General features: G+C 66.6%; 2 protein-coding genes across 3 annotated transcripts; both read right to left on the minus strand.

Annotated features, from left to right (window-relative positions):
* Positions 1-1,141: 1,141 nt before the first annotated feature.
* On the minus strand, positions 1,142-10,747 carry ECH1 (enoyl-CoA hydratase 1). Its single transcript, XM_068910404.1, has 10 exons — positions 10,530-10,747; positions 7,207-7,366; positions 7,039-7,127; positions 6,412-6,536; positions 6,295-6,343; positions 6,153-6,217; positions 5,320-5,390; positions 5,159-5,230; positions 4,926-5,076; positions 1,142-1,297 (listed from the first exon to the last, which is right to left on the minus strand). Exons 1-10 carry the CDS (start codon positions 10,570-10,572, stop codon positions 1,193-1,195), a joined length of 930 nt encoding a protein of 309 aa, XP_068766505.1. The 5' UTR covers positions 10,573-10,747; the 3' UTR covers positions 1,142-1,192.
* A 544-nt stretch (positions 10,748-11,291) lies between these two features.
* HNRNPL (heterogeneous nuclear ribonucleoprotein L) lies at positions 11,292-20,846 on the minus strand. Of its 2 annotated transcripts, none has more exons than XM_068910392.1 (13): positions 20,603-20,846; positions 18,787-18,905; positions 18,461-18,698; positions 17,928-18,013; positions 17,642-17,738; positions 16,952-17,024; positions 13,430-13,501; positions 13,062-13,342; positions 12,682-12,803; positions 12,398-12,599; positions 12,165-12,222; positions 11,921-12,016; positions 11,292-11,609 (listed from the first exon to the last, which is right to left on the minus strand). In XM_068910392.1, the coding sequence occupies exons 1-13, from the start codon at positions 20,834-20,836 to the stop codon at positions 11,551-11,553; spliced, it is 1,737 nt and encodes a 578-aa protein (XP_068766493.1). In that variant the 5' UTR covers positions 20,837-20,846; the 3' UTR covers positions 11,292-11,550. The 2 variants fall into 2 exon arrangements, with proteins under 2 accessions (XP_068766493.1, XP_068766492.1); XM_068910391.1 differs by having other exon boundaries at positions 11,921-12,049.

The raw sequence follows: 20,846 nt of genomic DNA on the forward strand, positions 1-20,846 counted from the left end.
GGACACGGGGTCCCCCCGTCCCCGTCGCAGCGCCCCGGGGAGCCCCCGTCCCCGTCGCGGCACCCGGGGGACACGGGGTCCCCCCGTCCCCGTCGCAGCGCCCCGGGGAGCCCCCGTCCCCGTCGCGGCACCCGGGGGACACGGGGTCCCCCCGTCCCCGTCGCAGCTCCCCGGGGTCCCCCCGTCCCCGTCGCGGCACCCGGGGGACACGGGGTCCCCCCGTCCCCGTCGCAGCGCCCCGGGGAGCCCCCGTCCCCGTCGCGGCACCCGGGGGACACGGGGTCCCCCCGTCCCCGTCGCAGCGCCCCGGGGAGCCCCCGTCCCCGTCGCGGCACCCGGGGGACACGGGGTCCCCCCGTCCCCGTCGCAGCGCCCCGGGGAGCCCCCGTCCCCGTCGCGGCACCCGGGGGACACGGGGTCCCCCCGTCCCCGTCGCAGCTCCCCGGGGTCCCCCCGTCCCCGTCGCGGCACCCGGGGGACACGGGGTCCCCCCGTCCCCGTCGCAGCGCCCCGGGGAGCCCCCGTCCCCGTCGCGGCACCCGGGGGACACGGGGTCCCCCCGTCCCCGTCGCTGCGCCCCGGGGAGCCCCCGTCCCCGTCGCGGCACCCGGGGGACACGGGGTCCCCCCGTCCCCGTCGCAGCGCCCCGGGGAGCCCCCGTCCCCGTCGCGGCACCCGGGGGACACGGGGTCCCCCCGTCCCCGTCGCAGCTCCCCGGGGTCCCCCCGTCCCCGTCGCGGCACCCGGGGGACACGGGGTCCCCCCGTCCCCGTCGCAGCGCCCCGGGGAGCCCCCGTCCCCGTCGCGGCACCCGGGGGACACGGGGTCCCCCCGTCCCCGTCGCAGCTCCCCGGGGTCCCCCCGTCCCCGTCGCGGCACCCGGGGGACACGGGGTCCCCCCGTCCCCGTCGCAGCTCCCCGGGGTCCCCCCGTCCCCGTCGCGGCACCCGGGGGACACGGGGTCCCCCCGTCCCTGTCACAGCGCCCCGGGGTCCCCCCGTCCCCGTCGCAGCGCCCCGGGGAGCCCCCGTCCCCGTCGCGGCACCCGGGGGACACGGGGTCCCCCCGTCCCCGTCGCAGCACCCCGGGGAGCCCCCGTCCCCGTCGCGGCGGCGCCCAGGGACGAGGCGGGACGCGGGGACGCGGCGGGGGCCGGGTTTATTGGCGCCGGCGGCGCGGGGAGCCGCCGTCCCTACAGCTTGGCGAAGGTCACGTCCCCGGGACCCTTCTTCTCCAGCGCCGCCTGCACCGACTTGAGGATGTCCTCGGTCTGCAGCATGCTCATGTTCCAGGCGGCCTGGGGACGGGGCGCCCTCAGGGACGGCACGGGGACAGGGAGGGGGCACCTTCCGGCATGGCGCGGGGTCAACATGGGCACGGGGACAGGGAGGGGGCACCTTCCGGCATGGCGCGGGGTCAACATGGGCACGGGGAGAGGGTGGGGGGACCTTCTGGGATGGCGCGGGGACAACATGGGCACGAGGAGAGGCAGGTGGGACCTTCCAGCATGGCGCGGGGTCAACATGGGCACGGGGACAGGGAGGGGGGACCTTCCAGCATGGCACGGGGTCAACATGGGCACGGGGAGAGGGATGGGGGACCTTCCGGCATGGCACGGGGTCAACATGGGCACGGGGACAGGGATGGGGGACCTTCCAGCATGGCGTGGGGTCAACATGGGCACGGGGAGAGGGATGGGGGACCTTCCAGCATGGCGCGGGGTCAACATGGGCACGGGGAAAGGGATGGGGGACCTTCCGGCATGGCACGGGGTCAACATGGGCACGGGGACAGGGATGGGGGGACCTTCCAGCATGGCGCGGGGTCAACATGGGCACGGGGACAGGGATGGGGGACCTTCCGGCATGGCACGGGGTCAACATGGGCACGGGGAGAGGCAGGTGGGACCTTCCGGCATGGCACGGGGTCAACATGGGCACGGGGAGAGGGTGGGGGGACCTTCCGGGATGGCGCGGGGACAACATGGGCACGAGGAGAGGCAGGTGGGACCTTCCAGCATGGCGTGGGGTCAACATGGGCACGGGGAGAGGAATGGGGGACCTTCCAGCATGGCGCGGGGTCAACATGGGCACGGGGACAGGGATGGGGGGACCTTCCGGCATGGCGCGGGGTCAACATGGGCACGGGGAGAGGAATGGGGGACCTTCCGGCATGGCGCGGGGTCAACATGGGCACGGGGAGAGGGATGGGGGGACCTTCTGGGATGGCGCGGGGTCAACATGGGCACGGGGACAGGGAGGGGGGACCTTCCAGCATGGCATGGGGTCAACATGGGTACGGGGAGAGGGATGGGGGACCTTCCGGCATGGCACGGGGTCAACATGGGCACGGGGAGAGGGATGGGGGACCTTCCGGCATGGCACGGGGTCAACATGGGCACGGGGAGAGGGATGGGGGACCTTCCGGCATGGCACGGGGTCAACATGGGCACGGGGACAGGGAGGGGGGACCTTCCAGCATGGCGTGGGGTCAACATGGGCACGGGGAGAGGGATGGGGGACCTTCCGGGATGCCGCGGGGTCAACATGGGCACGGGGAGAGGCAGGTGGGACCTTCCGGGATGCCGCGGGGTCAACATGGGCACGGGGAGAGGGTGGGGGGACCTTCCGGGATGGCGCGGGGTCAACATGGGCACGGGGAGAGGCAGGTGGGACCTTCCGGCATGGCGCGGGGTCAACATGGGCACGGGGAGAGGAATGGGGGACCTTCCGGCATGGCGCGGGGTCAACATGGGCACGGGGACAGGGATGGGGGGACCTTCTGGGATGGCGCGGGGTCAACATGGGCACGGGGACAGGGAGGGGGGACCTTCCAGCATGGCATGGGGTCAACATGGGTACGGGGAGAGGGATGGGGGACCTTCCGGCATGGCATGGGGTCAACATGGGTACGGGGAGAGGGATGGGGGACCTTCCAGCATGGCACGGGGTCAACATGGGCACGGGGAGAGGGATGGGGGGACCTTCCAGCATGGCACGGGGTCAACATGGGCACGGGGAGAGGGATGGGGGGACCTTCCAGCATGGCATGGGGTCAACATGGGTACGGGGAGAGGGATGGGGGACCTTCCGGCATGGCATGGGGTCAACATGGGTACGGGGAGAGGGATGGGGGGACCTTCCGGCATGGCACGGGGTCAACATGGGCACGGGGAGAGGGAGGGGGGACCTTCTGGCATGGCATGGGGTCAACATGGGCACGGGGAGAGGCAGGTGGGACCTTCCGGGATGGCGCGGGGTCAACATGGGCACGGGGACAGGGAGGGGGGACCTTCCAGCATGGCGTGGGGTCACCATGGGCACGGGGAGAGGCAGGTGGGACCTTCCGGCATGGCGTGGGGTCAACATGGGCACGGGGACAGGGAGGGGGGACCTTCCGGCATGGCACGGGGTCAACATGGGCACGGGGAGAGGGATGGGGGACCTTCCGGCATGGCACGGGGTCAACATGGGCACGGGGACAGGGAGGGGGGACCTTCCAGCATGGCGTGGGGTCAACATGGGCACGGGGACAGGGATGGGGGACCTTCCAGCATGGCGCGGGGTCAACATGGGCACGGGGAGAGGGAGGGGGGACCTTCCGGCATGGCGTGGGGTCAACATGGGCACGGGGACAGGGATGGGGGACCTTCCGGCATGGCACGGGGTCAACATGGGCACGGGGAGAGGGATGGGGGACCTTCCGGCATGGCACGGGGTCAACATGGGCACGGGGAGAGGGTGGGGGGACCTTCCGGGATGGCGCGGGGACAACATGGGCACGAGGAGAGGCAGGTGGGACCTTCCAGCATGGCGCGGGGTCAACATGGGCACGGGGACAGGGAGGGGGGACCTTCCAGCATGGCACGGGGTCAACATGGGCACGGGGAGAGGGATGGGGGACCTTCCGGCATGGCGCGGGGTCAACATGGGCACGGGGACAGGGATGGGGGGACCTTCCGGGATGCCGCGGGGTCAACATGGGCACGGGGAGAGGCAGGTGGGACCTTCCGGCATGGCACGGGGTCAACATGGGCACGGGGAGAGGGTGGGGGGACCTTCCGGGATGGCGCGGGGACAACATGGGCACGAGGAGAGGCAGGTGGGACCTTCCAGCATGGCGTGGGGTCAACATGGGCACGGGGAGAGGAATGGGGGACCTTCCGGCATGGCGCGGGGTCAACATGGGCACGGGGACAGGGATGGGGGGACCTTCCAGCATGGCGTGGGGTCAACATGGGCACGGGGACAGGGATGGGGGACCTTCCAGCATGGCGCGGGGTCAACATGGGCACGGGGAGAGGGAGGGGGGACCTTCCGGCATGGCGTGGGGTCAACATGGGCACGGGGACAGGGATGGGGGACCTTCCGGCATGGCGCTGGGTCAACATGGGCACGGGGAGAGGGATGGGGGACCTTCCGGCATGGCACGGGGTCAACATGGGCACGGGGAGAGGGTGGGGGGACCTTCCGGCATGGCACGGGGTCAACATGGGCACGGGGAGAGGGTGGGGGGACCTTCCGGCATGGCACGGGGTCAACATGGGCACGGGGAGAGGGATGGGGGACCTTCCGGCATGGCACGGGGTCAACATGGGCACGGGGACAGGGATGGGGGACCTTCCGGCATGGCACGGGGTCAACATGGGCACGGGGACAGGGAGGGGGGACCTTCCAGCATGGCGTGGGGTCAACATGGGCACGGGGACAGGGATGGGGGACCTTCCAGCATGGCGCGGGGTCAACATGGGCACGGGGAGAGGGATGGGGGGACCTTCCGGGATGGCATGAGGACAACCCGGGCATGGAAACAGGGATGGGGGACCATCAGGGATGGCACGTGGATGGGGACAGGGAACCGGTGGGGACAGCGCCGGCACGGGGATGGGCACACGGGGGACGGCGGGGGCCGGGGACGGCACTCACCATGTAGCGCAGGCCCTCTGGGACGGAGTGGTCCCGCGCGTACACCAGGTTCACCTTGGTGCCCTGCACGGCCACGGGGCTCCGGGCGGCGATGTCGCTGGCCAGGTCCAGGGCGCCCTGCAGCAGCGTCGCCTTGTCCGGGAACACCCGGCTGCGGGGCGACACCGCGTCACCTCGCTGTCACCCGCCGGCTCCGCGGGGCCGCCCGGACGCCTGGGTCCCCTCTCCGATACCTCACCAAGCCGCAGCTGTGGGCCTCGGGCGCCAGCATCTTGCGCGCGGTGAAGGCCAGCTCGTTCACGAGGCTGCGGAGGAGGCGGTGAGCCGGGTCCCCCCCTCCAGCTTCGACGTCCCCGCGACGTCCCCGCCATGCGTCCCGGTCCCCGTCACCCACCTCTGGCTGCCCACGATCTTCGGGAGGCGATGGAGGCTGCCCACGTCGGCCGCCAGCCCGATGTCCACCTCCTGCGGGCACGGGGACGTGTGAGGGGACACGGCGGGCACACAAGGGGACACATGAGGAGCCCCTGAGACGTTCGAGTCTTGGTGGCCCCCCAAGGAGCCGTGGAGATGCATGAGGGGACGGGCCGGGGGGGACATGCGAGGGCACACGGAGATGCCAAAATGGCCACAGGAGATATCTGGTGGCTCCTGGGCAGCTCTGAGGGGGTTTGGGGACATCTGAGGGTCCACGAGGACATCTAAGGGCCCACGGGGACACCCGAGGAGCCAGGAGGGCAGCCAAGGAGCCGCTGGACACCCAAGGGGACAGAGCGATGCCTGAGGGAACATGGGGACATCTGAGGAGACTCGGGGACAACCGAGGAGCCCCGGGGATGTCCAAGGGGTCACAGGGATGCCTGAGGGCCAATAGGGACATCCAAGGAGCCACTGGACATCCAAGGAGCCACGGGGACATCCAAAGGGCTCTGGGGACACCTGAGGAGTCACAGGGACAACCGAGGGACCCACAGGGAAATCTGAGAAGCCACCAGACATCCAAGGAGACACAGGGACGTCCAGGTGGTCATGGAGACACCCAAGGAGACACAGGGACAACCGAGGGATCCACAGGGACAATCGAGGAGCCATGAGGACACCCAAGGAGCCATGGGGACACCCGAGGAGGCCCAGGGATGACCAGGGGACCCGCAGGGACGTCCCAGGAGCCACCAGACATCCAAAGAGACACACGGGGACGCCCGTCGGCCCTGCGCGGCCACCTACCTTCACCTGGAACCAGGCGTCCTGGGTGCAGTAGCGGATGTCACAGGCGGAGATGAGGTTGACACCTGCCGAGAGACAACGCCGAGCGTGCGCGAGGAGGTCCCGGCCCACCGGCCCACCGGGCCCACCGGCCCCGGCTCACCTCCGCCGATGCAGGCGCCGTGCACCGCCACGATCACCGGCTTGGGGCACTGCGAGAGAGCGGGGACGTGAGCGGGGCGCCGGCTGGCTCGTCCCCTCCCGTCCCCTCCTGTCCCACCTTCTCCAGCACCGTGAAGCTCTCCTGGAAGTCGCGGATCTTGCGCTGCAGGTTCCAGGCCTTCCTGGCCGTGTCCTCGCCCGGCACCACGGCCAACTCGCTGCCCATCTCCAGCAGGTCGATCCCTGCCCCGGCGGGGCCGGCGGTCACCGCCGGCGCCCCGCCAAGCCCCCGTTTCCCCAGCCGGGCGCTGGACGGGGGGGGCCCAAGACACCCCCAATCCACCCCCTCCAGGCAAGACACCCCCGTTGTCCTCCGAGACGGGCAACGGAGGTGCCAAGGAAGCCCCAAATCCTCCTTGGATGGGCTGAGATACCCCAAACCCCCCCGGCCAGGCTAAGATACCCCCCCAAAATCCCCCGGCCCAGGCTGAGACACCCCCGCTCCCCCCCAAGATGGGCGACGGAGGGGCCAAGAAACCCCCAAATCCCCCCTGGGTGGGCCGAGATACCCCCAAACTCCTCCACCCCAAGCAGCGATACCCCCGTTCTTCCCCCAAAACGGGCAACAGAGGGGTCAAAATACCCCCAAATCCCACCCCCCTCCCCACTCCCTCCCCGGGGCTGGGTGCTGCGGGGAGCCCAGGCGTCCGGGGAGCGGGGCCCAGGCGTCCGGGGCTGCCCTTACCAGACGTGAAGAGCTTGCCGGCGCCCGAGATGACGACGGCGCGGCAGGACGAGTCCTGGGCGATCTTCTGGAAACACTCCACCATCTCCCTGGGCGGAGCGGGGCAGAGCGGTGGGCGCGGGCCGGCGGGCCGGCGGGGGGGCCCAGGCGTCCGGGGCGCCCCGTTACCTCCAGAAGGCCATGTTCATGGCGTTCCTCTTCTCGGGCCGGTGGAGCTCCACGTGCAGCACCCGCTCGCGGGCCGGCGTCACCCGCAGCGTCTCGTAGGTGTGGGCCGCGGCCCGCTGCCCCCCGCTCGCCACCATCCGCCCGGCCGGTGCCCCCACAGCTGGGGCGCAGAGGCCGTCACGGGGCGCCGGGACCCCGGGGAAGGGACTGGGGGGCACTGGGAAGGACTGGGAACCCCTGGGAAGGGACTGGGGGGCACTGGGAACCACTGGGAACCCCTGGGGAAGGGACTGGGGGGGGCTGGGAAGGACTGGGAACCCCTGGGGAAGGGACTGGGGGGGGCTGGGAACCACTGGGAACCGCTGGGGAAGGGACTGGGGGGCACTGGGAACCACTGGGAACCGCTGAGGAAGGGACTGGGGGGGGCTGGGAACCACTGGGAACCCCTGGGGAAGGGACTGGGGGGCCCTGGGAACCACTGGGAACCCCTGGGGAAGGGACTGGGGGGCACTGGGAACCACTGGGAACCGCTGGGGAAGGGACTGGGGGGGGCTGGGAACCACTGGGAACCCCCAGGGAAGGGCCTGGGGGGCACTGGGAACCACTGGGAACCGCTGGGGAAGGGACTGGGGGGCACTGGGAAGGACTGGGGAAGGGACTGGGGGGCACTAGGAAGGACTGGGAAGGACTGGGGAAGGGACTGGGGGGCACTGGGAACCACTGGGAACCGCTGGGAACCACTGGGGAAGGGACTGGGGGGCACTGGGAACCCCTGGGGAAGGACTGGGAACCGCTGGGGAAGGGACTGGGGGGCACTGGGAAGGACTGGGAACTACTGGGGAAGGGACTGGGGGGCACTAGGAAGGACTGGGGAAGGGACTGGGGGGCACTAGGAAGGACTGGGAAGGACTGGGAATCCCTGGGGAAGGGACTGGGGGGCACTGGGAACCACTGGGAAGGACTGGGAACCACTGGGGAAGGGACTGGGGGGCACTGGGAACCCCTGGGAAGGACTGGGAACCTCTGGGGAAGGGACTGGGGGGCACTGGGAACCGCTGGGGAGGGGCTGGGACCTGTTGGGAAGGGCAGGGGGCACTGGGAACTGCTGGAGGAGGACTGGGGGGCACTGGGGAAGGGACCAGGGGGCACTGGGAACCGCTGGGGAGGGGCTGGGAACCACTGGAGAAGGACTGGGGGGGCACTGGGATCCACTGGGGAAGGACTGGGGGCACTGGGAATCCCTGGGGACCCACGGGGGACAGGACTGGGAGTTACTGGGGCAGCACTGGGAGTTGCTGGGGACACTGGGGGCAGCACTGGGAGTTACTGGGGACGCTGGGGGCAGGCTGGGAGTTACTGGGGACACAGCAGGCGGACTGGGACCTACTGGGGCAGCACTGGGACCACTGGGGACGCGCTGGGAGTTACTGGGGCAGCACTGGGAGTTACTGGGACACACTGGGGGCAGACTGTGGGCGGACTGGGAGCCACTGGGGGCGGACTGGGAGTTACGGGGGGCGGACTGGGACACACTGGGGGCGGACTGGGGACACTGGGGGCGGGCTGGGAGTTACTGGGGCAGCACTGGGAGTTACTGGGACGCACTGGGGGCGGACTGGGGGCGGAGTGGGAGCCACTGGGGGCGGACTGGGATGCACTGGGGACACTGGGAGCGGACTGGGAGCCCGGCCGAGGCCGGCGGGAAGCGGCCAAGCAGGGCAAAGGCCGAGGAGGACGAAGGCTGGGGGGGGCCCAGGCGTCCGGGGGGGGGGGGGGCCACGGGAGGGGACATCAGGGGGGTCAAGGCAGGGTTGGGGGACACAGGGGGGACACTGGGGGGACATGGGGGGACATGGGGGGGTCAAGGTGAGGTTGGGGGACAGGGGGGACACTGGGGACACAGGGGGGACATGGGGGGGCATGGGGGGGTCAAGGCGAGGTTGGGGGACAGGGGGACGTTGGGGGGACGTTGGGGGGACACAGGGGGTCAAGGCAGGGTTGGGAACACGGGGGGACACTGGGGGTCAAGGCGAGGTTGGGGGGCACAGGGGGGACATTGGGGGGTCAAGGCAGGGTTGGGGGGCACGGGGGGGACACTGGGAGGACAGAGGGGACACGGGGGGTCAAGACGAGGTTGGGGGACACGGGGGGACATTGGGGGGTCAAGGTGAGGTTGGGGGGCACGGGGGGGACACTGGGGGGACACAGGGGGTCAAGACGAGGTTGGGGGGCACAGGGGGACATTGGGGGGTCAAGGTGAGGTTGGGGGGCACGGGGGGGACACTGGGGGGACACAGGGGGTCAAGACGAGGTTGGGGACACGGGGGGACATTGGGGGGTCACGGGGGGACATTGGGGGTCAAGACGAGGTTGGGGGGCACAGGGGGGACATTGGGGGGACACAGGGGGTCAAGGCGAGGTTGGGGGGCACAGGGGGGACACTGGGGGTCAAGACGAGGTTGGGGGACACAGGGGGACATTGGGAGTCAAGGTGAGGTTGGGGGGCACGGGGGGACACTGGGGGGACACAGGGGGTCAAGACGAGGTTGGGGGACACAGGGGGACATTGGGGGGTCAAGGTGAGGTTGGGGGGTACGGGGGGGACACTGGGGGGACACAGGAGGTCAAGACGAGGTTGGGGACACGGGGGGACATTGGGGGGTCACGGGGGGACATTGGGGGTCAAGACGAGGTTGGGGGGCACAGGGGGGACATTGGGGGTCAAGGCGAGGTTGGGGGGCACGGGGGGGACACTGGGGGGACACAGGGGGTCAAGGCGAGGTTGGGGGGCACGGGGGGGACACTGGGGGGACACAGGGGGTCAAGGCGAGGTTGGGGGACACAGGGGGGACACTGGGGGGACACAGGGGGTCAAGACGAGGTTGGGGACACGGGGGGACATTGAGGGCACAGAGGGGACATTGGGGGGTCAAGGTGGGCTGGGGGGCACGGGGGGGACACTGGGGGGTCAAGGCGAGGTTGGGGGGCACGGGGGGACATTGGGGGGACACGGGGGGACATTGGGGACACAGAGGGGACATTGGGGGGTCAAGACGAGTTTGGGGAGCACAGGGGGGACACTGGGGGGACACGGGGGGGTCAAAACGAGGTTGGGGGCACAGAGGGGACATTGGGGGGTCAAGGTGGGCTGGGGGGCACGGGGGGGGCACTGGGGACATTGGGGGTCAAGACGAGGTTGGGGGCCACGGGGGGGCACGGGGGGGTCAAAGGGCGGGCTCAAGGCTAATTCGGGGTCACGGGGGGCTACAGGCAGGGCCGGGGGGGCTGGGGGGCCGCGGGGGCCCCGGGACGACCCCACTCACGTCTCCCCAGCAAACCCCGCAGGGCCCCAGCGATCGCCGCCATGCAGGTCGCGCACGGTCCTCCCGGGGGGGGGCGGGAACCAGCGAGGGCGGGGCAGAGCGCCGCCCCTTCCCGGGCGGGGCTGCGGAGCGCCTCCAAGATGGCGGCGAGGCACCCGCCCCCGGCTTCCGCTCCCTACCGAGGCAAAACCCCTACCGAGGCGGAAGTAGACGGTCGACCGAGGCGGAAGTAGTTTTTTTCCCCTTACCGAGGCGGAAATGGATCCCGTACCGAGGCGGAAGTAGCTTCCCCCCTTACCGAGGCGGAAATGGCTCCCCTACCGAGGCGGAAATGGATACCGTACCGAGGCGGAAGTAGTTTTTTTCCCTTACCGAGGCGGAAATTGATCCCCTACCGAGGCGGAAGTAGCTCCCCCCCCCCCTTACCGAGGCGGAAATGGCTCCCCTACCGAGGCACAGGCGACGGCCATGTGGGAGCCCCCCAACCCTCCACTGCGCCCCCCCGACCCTGGCAGTCGCCTGGGGGGAGCCCGAGCTGCCTCCCACCCCTCCAGGGAGCGGAGCAGGGCTGGGACGCAGCCGAGGTTTCCTTCCTCGCAGCCCAATAACGAGGAAACCCCCCGCTCCTGCAATAACGAGCCGTTAGCCCAGCGTTCGACCCCAAAATACCCTTCCCCAGGAGGCACGGGGGCCACGGCCAACCTACCTCGCCCGCCGCAGCCGCCTTTTAGGATCCCACCTTTTGAGCGCCAGCGCACGGAGTTTGGTTTTCCAAACTTGTTTTATTGAAAGGTGCCGACAGCACAGGCAGCACAAAGGAACAGGAAACAAATCACATGTACAATCATTTTTCTTTTTAAAAATCGAAGGTTATCCGGGAGCCGCCTCGGCCTCTCCCCGCGTCTCCGCTACGGGCAGCCTCTACTAAACTCGAGCTTTAAAAAAAGGAATACAGGAAGGGTTTCGGACCCCGGCGGAGCTCGGGAGGGGCGTCCCGCTGGCGGGCCGGCTCCGGCGCCGCTTACGAGGCGTGCTGAGCGGTGGAGAAGCAGAGTTTCAGCGTGTACGGGTACGGCCCATCTAGGGGAGAAGAGAGACGGGCGTTAGCAGGGCTCGAGCACCGACGGCGCATCGGCAACTTCGCCTGTGGGGATTTACGAGGTTTTTAGGTCCGGTCCTCTCGGAAGGAGCGCGTTTAGAGCTGCCAGGCGGCCGAGGAGGCAGCGCGGAGCGGAGACGTCCGCTCTCCCACGCAAGCGCGCGCCGTGCCCCCAGCGCCGCCAACGGCGGCGGCAAACGGCGTTAAGCCTTTTCCTCCGGCAAAACCGGCAGGGCCGCGCGGGCAGCGACGCGGAGGCGTCCCCCCCCCGCCCCGTTCGGCCCCCACTCACTCGGGTTCTTCATCTGGTAGTGGTTGAGGAAGCCGAGCGTCTCCAGCGCGTCGCTCTTGGACTCCCACTCGAGCAAGCCGGAGGAGCTGCGCTCGCCTGCGGAGGCGTGAGCCTTCCTCAGCCCGACGGCTGCGAGCGGCGTTGCCGCCCTGCCCTCCCGCTCGCGCCCCCGGGCCCCGGGGCAGGGAGCAGCGCGGCGCGCGCCGCCTGTCGCCTTTGCGGCTCCCTGCCCAAAGCTACTTACTTTTGCCCGAAAACACCTTGACGGAAGACGGCCGCTTGACGCCCAGCTCGTCGCAGATCTAAGGCAGGGAGAGGTTCGGGCAGGGGGGTAACGGGCTCCCCGGCGTTTGGCTCAGGGCTTTGGGGCAGAGCCGGAGCCCGTGGCGAGGAGGAGGAGGAAGCAAAGCCGAGGCGGGAGCCGTCCCCCCCGGGCCCGAGTCGCTCGCACCGAGGACGGAGCGGCGGCGCGTTTACCTCGTAGAAGTTGTCTTCCGTCACTTCCAGGGGAGCGTTGAAGAAGTGGAGCACGTTGCTGGGGTGCTGGATCCTGTTCTTGGCCGCCTGCTCGGGGGTGGAGAACCGGTTGTTGCGCGAGCCGCTGAAGTCCTTGTAGCTACAGGAGCCGTCCTCGAGGCCGTACGACTGCCCGGGCATGATGGCCTGCTGCTTGGACACGCTGCGGAGAGAGGCGCGGCGGTTCGGCGCGGCGGTTCGGCGCTTCCCGCCGAGGCCCGGCTCTCCCGGGAGCGAGGACCTACCAGACGTTCAGCTTCTGCCCGAACATGAAGTTGTTGTTGAGGTGGGTGATGGCCCGGTCCACGGCGTAGCCGTCCGCCATCTCCACCATGGCTGCTCCCGGCTTGCTCTTCATGAACTTCACCTGGAAACGAAGCACCTCGGTGGGCGCGGAGCGGAGACACCCGGCTCTCCGGGTCCTTCCGGCTTCCTCCTTCGCTTGGGAAAAGTTGGGCCCTCCCTCCCAAACTAAGGCCTTCCCCGAACGCTGCTGCTGAGACCCAGCACGAGGTCTCAAGAGAGACGTTCCCTCAGGGCCACCCAAGCCACCGCTCGCAGGCGGACAACCATCTCCCCAGACCCCTCGAAGGCGTCACCTCAGCCGCCCGCGGTTTCCGCTTACCTTCTCCACGTTTCCGTAGAGGCAGAAGATGTTGAAGACCCGGTCGCAGTTCATCTTGGACTGGTCTAAGCCGTACACCATGAGGACGGGGCTGTCGGCGTGGGGGCCGTAATCCGGGGGCGGCGGCGGGGGGGGCGGGTGCCCGTACTGGGGGCCGTAGCGGCTCGGCCCCCGGCGGTGCCCCCCGACCGGAGGGCCCATCCGTCTCCCTTCGTAGTGCGGCGGCGGCGGGCCGTAGCCCTCGTCGTGGTAGTGCCCGTGGTATCCGCCGTGGGGTCCTCCTGAGGAGGCGGGAAGGTTGCAGACCCCCCGCTCCTCCGCTAAAAGAAAGGCGCCCGCTCACCCCCCGGCGCGAGGCAGGGCCCTACCGTACTCCGCAGGGTGGTCTCCGAGGAGCGGGGGCTGCCTCTGGCGCTTGTTCGGGTTGCCGCCCGGGTCGCCTGCGGGCAGAAGCACAGGTTACGACCGTCGTCGGGGAAAGCAAACGCACCCAAGGCTTCGCGCCAGGCTCCTCCGAGGCCCTTAACGCTCAAACCACAACCTAAGCCTGGCTGCCCCCGGAGGCTTTAGGCGTTCCCAAACTACCCGAGAGAGGCACCACGCAGAAGCGTAGCGGTGAGGCTAAGCCGGGGGGGGGGGGGGGGGCTCTCGGCCCCTCTCCGAGGGCCGAGGCCCGCCACAAAAATCCCTGCGCGGAGGGAAGGGAGGGAAGGAAGGAGGGAGGCCGCCCCGCGCTCCCGCCGGGCGTCCTCGGCTCTCCGCCGTCCCCGCTACCAGCCGCGCTCCCAGGAGCCCGGCCGGGGCCGCTCTCGTCTCCTCCGAGCAGGGACCGAGACGCTCCCCTCTCCCCCGAGGCCGGCGAGTCCCGGTGCAGACCGAAAGCGGAGCGGGCAGCGCTGCTCCGAGCTGCCGCCGCGGTTCCGATCGCCCGGGGACCCCGGCCGAGCCCCCCTCCCGCCTCTCCTCACCCGCCCGAGCCCCGGGCAAAGGGGCTGCCCGCCCCGTCCCCCGCGGACGGCCGGGCCCTTCTCTATCTAAGCTGGCTACAAGGGAGGTTTGACCACAAGGCGAGGGGGGGGGGAAGAAAAAAAAAACAAACAGGAGTGCCCCCACTCCGTGCCCCAGCCTCCAAGGCGCTGCTAGTTTCTAGATAGCAATAAAAAGAAGAAAATAAAAATACAAAGGAAAAAAAAAAAAGTGGCAAGACATCTCCCCGCTCCGACAGAGGGAGAGGGAGTGAGACTGATACAGGCACGGCAGCAAAGCAACAGCAGTAATAGGTTAAAACGAGCCATCACGTACAAGGCATAACACGTTCAGGTCACCGTACAATTGCTCTTCTCTTCCCTTTACACGACCGTGTTTCGTACAGGTTTATTCCGAGTCATTACAAAGATTGAAAAGGGCTACTTACAGCAGGAGTACAAAGTACAATGTCCATTGTCATATAAAAATTCTGTATTTCTCTTACCATTGGACGCTTCAAGAGTGAGTTAGCACAGTTCTGAAAGATGGCGTCCCATCAAACATACACTGCGACCCTGCATCACATGGTTTCAGAGTCATAAATACAGGTCAAAGGCACAAAACCGCTACAATTTTTCTTTAAAAAAAAAAAAAAAAAAGTAAAATCTTTAAAAAGGTCTCACAGATGTTTTGTCCTCAGAAGATACCAAGACAGAGGACATAAAGGTGTGATAAATGAGAGTGTTCCTCCGTGTTTCACCTCCTGAATTTGTGTTGTGCTGTAACAAAATGGTGCTTCTGGCTCTGTGTAGTTCTTTCCAGTGTGCGTGTCTCCTCTGTAATGGAAATGTGTCTCGGCTCAAGTGGCCCCGAACGCGTGCGTGTGCCAGACTGCACACCCCAGCTACAGCCTCTTAGGGATCTGTGTGCCTTTGGGGTTTTGTTTGGTTTTTTTCTCCACTTGGCGCTGATATGGTGGCAGTTGAGGACTGCAGGAGAAAAAGTATAAGCAAAGGAACTGCCCTCCCAAACCAAACCGTGTTGAGAGCAATCCTATGTCTTGGAGGGCCTCAGATCTACTCCGTTCTCCGATAAGAGCGCTGCTGGGCTTGTTTTGAGGACCCTCTGGTCTGTGTTTTCTAGTTCTGTGTACATTCTTGGGTTCAGTTTGGTTTGGTTTTGGTAAGTAAAAGTAATGTCTGCTGTGGCATGCTGCGCCTCTTTCTCTCTCTCTCTCTCTGTGCTGGAGATAGTCCTTGGACCACGGTGTTGTGTTCTTGATGTAATGAGCTCAAGCTGCTGCTTGTTTCTGGATGCTGCGTGTTTTCTCCAGGAAGAGCTAGTAAGGTTTCTACACTGTGTGGTGTGAGGAATGTGCAGAGGCAGGTCACGGCCAATTCGGGACTTCCGCTGTAGTACGGTCCCCGGGGTTATGTGCAATAACTGCTCAGAGCTGGGAAAGGCCACGTTACTGCACCCCCCGCCCCGACTCCCAGCCTCGTGTCAGGCAAGCCGAGATGCATCTAAATCAATGCACAGCCCTGCAACTAGCCCCTGCAGCTCTGCACATCTTCTAGGTATGTGCCTTGGAGGAGAGATTTGTCTCTGTTTTTGTTAAGTCATGTAATGCCATTGCTTGCTTCAGTACGTTAACGGCTTTTCATCTTTTAAAAACAGGGGTGTCCAACAGACGGCGCCTGCAGAGCGGCCCGGCAGCGGCTGCTCGGCAGCTCCCAACACACTGCACCCGAGCCGGAGCTCCCGGCTCGCAGGGATCAGCAGCAGCCTCTGGAAGCGAGTGCAGTGTGGCAGAGGACAGGCCGGCTCCCCGCTTCGGGAACACGGCAAGATTCCTCGGCAGGACCCCAGCAATCTCCTCCCCGCCATCCCAATTCCCGTTTTGAGCGCCGGAGCCGCCCTCCAACCCGTGGGGCCGATGGAGGCCGCTCCGAGCTGACACCCCGGCTTTAAAATATGAAGCGAGACAAGTGCTGCCAAGCAGATTGCCACCGTTCCTTAAACACGGCAAAACGTCGCTGATGCAGCCAGCCCTGCCGACGGGGGAAAACGCTGCCCCGACAGAGCTCAGCACCAGCGGCCGCTACGGTGCTCCTCCAGCTCAGCGCGCCCAAGTTTCAAGGCCCAAAGCGCGAGCTCTGGCTAACCCTGCGCAGCCCGACACCGCGGGCCGCGGCTTCCACGGAAGCGACGCGCGTCACTGTTAGCGGTCGCACCGATTCTCTGGGCAACTAACTCTCGACACCCAGTTTGGGAGAGGAAGGCATCCAATCCCAGGAACTCTCAGAGGCAGGAGCACAGGGGTTTTTGGGCAACTTTTCCCCCTTTTAAACTTAAGGGAATTGGCGTTTCCCTTCCGGTTTTGCATGCACGCGTGTTCTTAAGCCAGGTGCCTCCCCCTGCCAGGCCAGGTTCATTTCCAACTCGCCCTTCAGCTGTAGCAGCTCAAGGAAAGTGACACAGCAAAGAGCCCCGTTTTGGTAAACCAGCTCCAGTTCTGCAGATGAGGCACGCAAACAGCCGGCAGCGGGGCAGGCTGCCCGGCTCCCACACAAGAAAGCAATGGCACTTCCCCCCAAACCACCAGAGACTCCTTTATAAATTAAAAAAAAAAAAAACCACTTGTGCAGAGATTTCCTTCGTTTCAAGCGTTTGACTGATGCTCCCCGACAGTAAATGCGCAGTACAAGCCACCAAGAGAAACCCCTAGCAATCACCACTCGATTTTCAAGTCAATTTTTCCCCCTCCCTCCAACTCTCGCCCCATCGTGCACCAGCCTACACCAGCTCTAACTGAAGGGAACGGCAGGCTAATGGCATTACATAACGTGGGTCGATATATGAGGTGCTCTAGTCAACTGGCAGCAGGTTTGTGTGTAGTTACAAAGCAGTTCATCGGGGATTACCTTGTCCACTGAGATTGGGGTTTGTGTAATCCCAGGTATCCTGGTCGTTCTTGAACACGTTCAGGCGCGTGGGCTGTAAAAAAAAACGCACACGCACAAAAATCAGCACGAGAACTTCACTCGGCGAGAAACCAAGGCAGGAGCTGTCGGAAACCGGAGGTATTTACTGTTCTGTTGGACCTTTCACAGTCTCAAGGGATCCCTCGACAAACCGCCAGCCTCCAGTGAACAACTCCTTGCAGAGAGCGGCAGTTATAGCAGCGGCATGAGCCCGTGTAAACGATCTGACTCTCCCCAAGCCCTCATCCAGCCACTCTCAGAAGGGATCCCAGCTCCCTCTCCAGCCTCACGCGGCAAGGCTGCGCGCAACAGCGGTGAGAAAGGGGGGCAAAACCAAAGCTGAGGGAAAAATGAGCTTTTCCATCGACTGTCCAGGTCTTTTAGCCAGCGACGACCGCGTAACTGAGCTCAACTACCCCACCAAAAAGCAGACACTACCTCCATTCTGCTCCAGGCTGCTGTTGACAGAGGAATAGGAAAGGAGCCCCGTTTTCAAAATTAGACCTTTTTTTAAAAAGGTCTAATTAGCGCTAATTACACTGCTCCCATTACCTGCGAAGCCTGGACTCGTCTGAGGCCCGTGCCTGACACGGGCGCCACGTCTCTACCCGAGCTCACGGGGACGCTCACCTTGGCGTATTCGATCTTCAGAGTGCAGCACCCAGAGTAAATGTCAGCCCCGTTGAGGGACGCCTTGGCTCGCTGCGCGCTCTGCACGGAGTCGAACGTTTGCAGCGTTAAGGAAGTTTCTGGAACGAGGTGTTTTTCCCCTCGAGCGGGACGCGCTGGAGACGAGGCCACGCTACCGCGGCCAACGCGCCCGGCACCGGTCAGCTCTGAGAGACCGACTCGGAGACGCACAACAGCAACGAACAACCGGGGAGCCCCGAAAGCCTCCCAGGGCACAGAAGGATATTCCACCATGGCCTGGACTCCGTTTTTTCTGAAGATAACGATCCTCTGCACAGGGCCGCAGGGGTTGCAGATGGTATAGAGCACGTCCTGCAGGACAGGAGAGAGGCGAGACGACGTGAGGAATCGGGCCGACGCGCGGCGCAGCGGCCGAGCCCGCTGGCTTGACAGCCATCCGTGGGAGACCGCAGCCATCTCCGCGCGAGCGGTACTGCCGGATTTCACCATCCCAGGCACGAACCACCCGTAAAGCGACAGGTCCTAACGCTAGGAAGGAAGATTCCCTGCCTAGCCCCACAAACACCCTCTCAGAAACCAAAGCAGCAGAGCTGAGACCACCAACGCGCCCGGAGGAGACTTAACCACAGTCAAAACTCCGCCAGGAGTCCATCCCTCCAACAGTCCTGGGTTAAAACGCTCCGTTATCAGGACGATCTGTTCCCATCTACACCGTGACGCCAACCACCACCCGACCCCTCTCACGCTGCTCTCGTCCCTACAGCACCCAGCGAACTCCGTCCCGGACGCTTCACCCACCGTCGTGATCGAGTAGATAGGGTTGAGGATGGTGAAGAGCAGAACGTTGTTGACGCCCCTGGAGTCATCCGTGTCCCCAGGACGGGATATCTTCTGGCTGGTGGAGTAGTTAACGAAGGCAGGGTGACCGGCAATGTAGATCTGGTTGTCCGCTGCGTAGTTCACAGCGTTGCAGGCGCCGAGAATATCCTCAAACTCCACCAGGGCCTGTCTCTTCTTGGGCATCACCACCACGTAACTAGGGCAGGGAACGCCTCGGTCAGAGCGAGGCGCCGGCAACCCGCGCGCGCACCCGAGCTTCCCGCTCGCCGGACGCGTTTCCTTACCTGATAGGGCCAAATTCCTGAAGAGCCTCCACGAGATCGGCCTCCACAACGCCGTCGATCAGCCCCCGGATGTGAACCACCGGGGAAGCAGGCGTCTTGTGGGGATCGTCGTAGTTCTCCTGGCGGGCAAGAAGGGTTTGTTTCAATACGGCGCCTGCGCCGCGGACAAAGGCAGCCCACCACGAGCCACCGAGGTCTCTTTGTTCGCCCAAAGTTACTCGCGTCTGCGGCGTAGCCCAGGAAAAACCCTCTGAGAAAGGTCTCAGCCACCAGCGCAGGAACCTCAGCAGGTCCTGCCCTCACACGTGTCCCACAAAAACCTGCTGAGCGTCTCAGCCACTGCAGACGAGAGGCCGAATTTGAACCTCTTGGGTCCTGCCCGGGCAGGCAGCCCGGCGCCTTTCCAGCTCCCAGACACACCCCTCCTCCTCAGGGCCCAGCTTGGCCCCCCTAAAACCCATTCCCCCCTCTCCCTGAGGGTGCTGAGACCCCCTCCCCGCCACGACCTGACCAAGCCTTTCGCACCCCAGACAAACCCTGTGGTCCCCCCACCACCCTGAGGACCCTGAGCCCCTCCAAGTGCTTGGCCTATCCAGCGTCCCTCGTCCCCTACTCTTATCTCAAGTCCCGTCTTGTCCCACATCTCCAGGCCTCCTCCTGCCCTCCTGTTTGCCCCCGTCAGGCCCTCTCCTGTCCTCCATTCTTGCCCCCCCCTCAGGCCTGGTCCTGCCCCCCCATTCTTACCTCTCTCAGGCCCCCTCTGGGCTCCATCCTGCCCCTTATTCCTGCCCCCTCCTCAGACCCCATCCTGCCCCCATTCTTACCCCCTCAGGCCTTCTCTTACCTGCCTCAGGCCCCATCCTGCCCCCCATTCCTACCCGCCTTGGGCCCTCTCTTACCTCCCTCAGGCCCTGACCTGCCCCCATTCCTACCCACCTCAGGCCCTCTCTGGGCCCCATCCTGCCCCCCACTGGTGCCCCCCTCAGGCCCCATCCCACCCCCCATTCCCACCCCTTGCAAGCCCTGTCCCACCCCCCTCAGGCCCCATCCCTCCCCGTATTCCTACCCCCTCAGCCCCCTCCTGCCCCCCAATCCCACCCCCTCCAGGCCCTGTCCTACCCTCCCAGGCCCCATCCCACCCCCCATTCCTACCCCCTCCCAGGCCCCATCCCACCCCCCATTCCTACCCTCTCCCAGGCCCTCTCCTACCCCCCTCAGGCCCCATTCTGCCCCCATTTTTACTTTCTCAGGCCCCATCCTGCCCCCCATTCCCACCCCCTCCAGGCCCTCTCCTACCCCCATCAGGCCCCATCCCACCCCCCATTCCTACCCCCTCCCAGGCCCTCTCCTACCTCCTACCCCCCATCCCACCCCCCATTCCTACCCCCTCCCAGGCCCCATCCTGCCCCCCATTCCTACCCCCTCCCCGGCCCTGTCCTACCCCCTCAGGCCCCATCCCACCCCCCATTCCTACCCCCTCCCAGACCCTCTCCTACCCCCTCAGGCCCCATCCCACCCCCCATTCCTACCCCCTCCCAGACCCTCTCCTACCCCCCATTCCTACCCCCTCCCAGGCCCTCTCCTACCTCCTACCCCCCATCCCACCCCCCATTCCTACCCCCTCCCAGGCCCTCTCCTACCTCCTACCCCCCATCCCACCCCCCATTCCTACCCCCTCCCAGGCCCTCTCCTACCCCCCAGGCCCTGCCTCGCCCCCCCCACACGGCCCAGCCCCCCCTCCCACCCACATCAACCCTCTCCGGCCCCGGCCTCCTCCCCATCCCGGCCCCGTCCCGCTCCCCTGGACCGCGCTCACCGCTCCGGCGGCGCCGGGCCCGCCGCCAGCCCCCCCCGGCCCGCCGGGCCCGTGCGGCGGCGGCTCCGCGTTCTCCGTCTTCTGGCGCTTGGGAGCGCGGCCGCCCTCGCCGCCGCCCCCGTAGTAGCGGCCCGAGCCGCCCCCGCCGCCGCCGCCCGCCGCCATCTTCCCCATCTCCCCCCCGCGGCCGCTGCCCTCCGCGCTCTGCGGGCCCCGCCACCGCCGCCGCGACATGGCGCCTCAC

The sequence above is a fragment of the Struthio camelus genome, chromosome 16 (genome assembly GCF_040807025.1).
Source record: "Struthio camelus isolate bStrCam1 chromosome 16, bStrCam1.hap1, whole genome shotgun sequence".
NCBI classification, from domain to species: domain Eukaryota; kingdom Metazoa; phylum Chordata; class Aves; order Struthioniformes; family Struthionidae; genus Struthio; species Struthio camelus.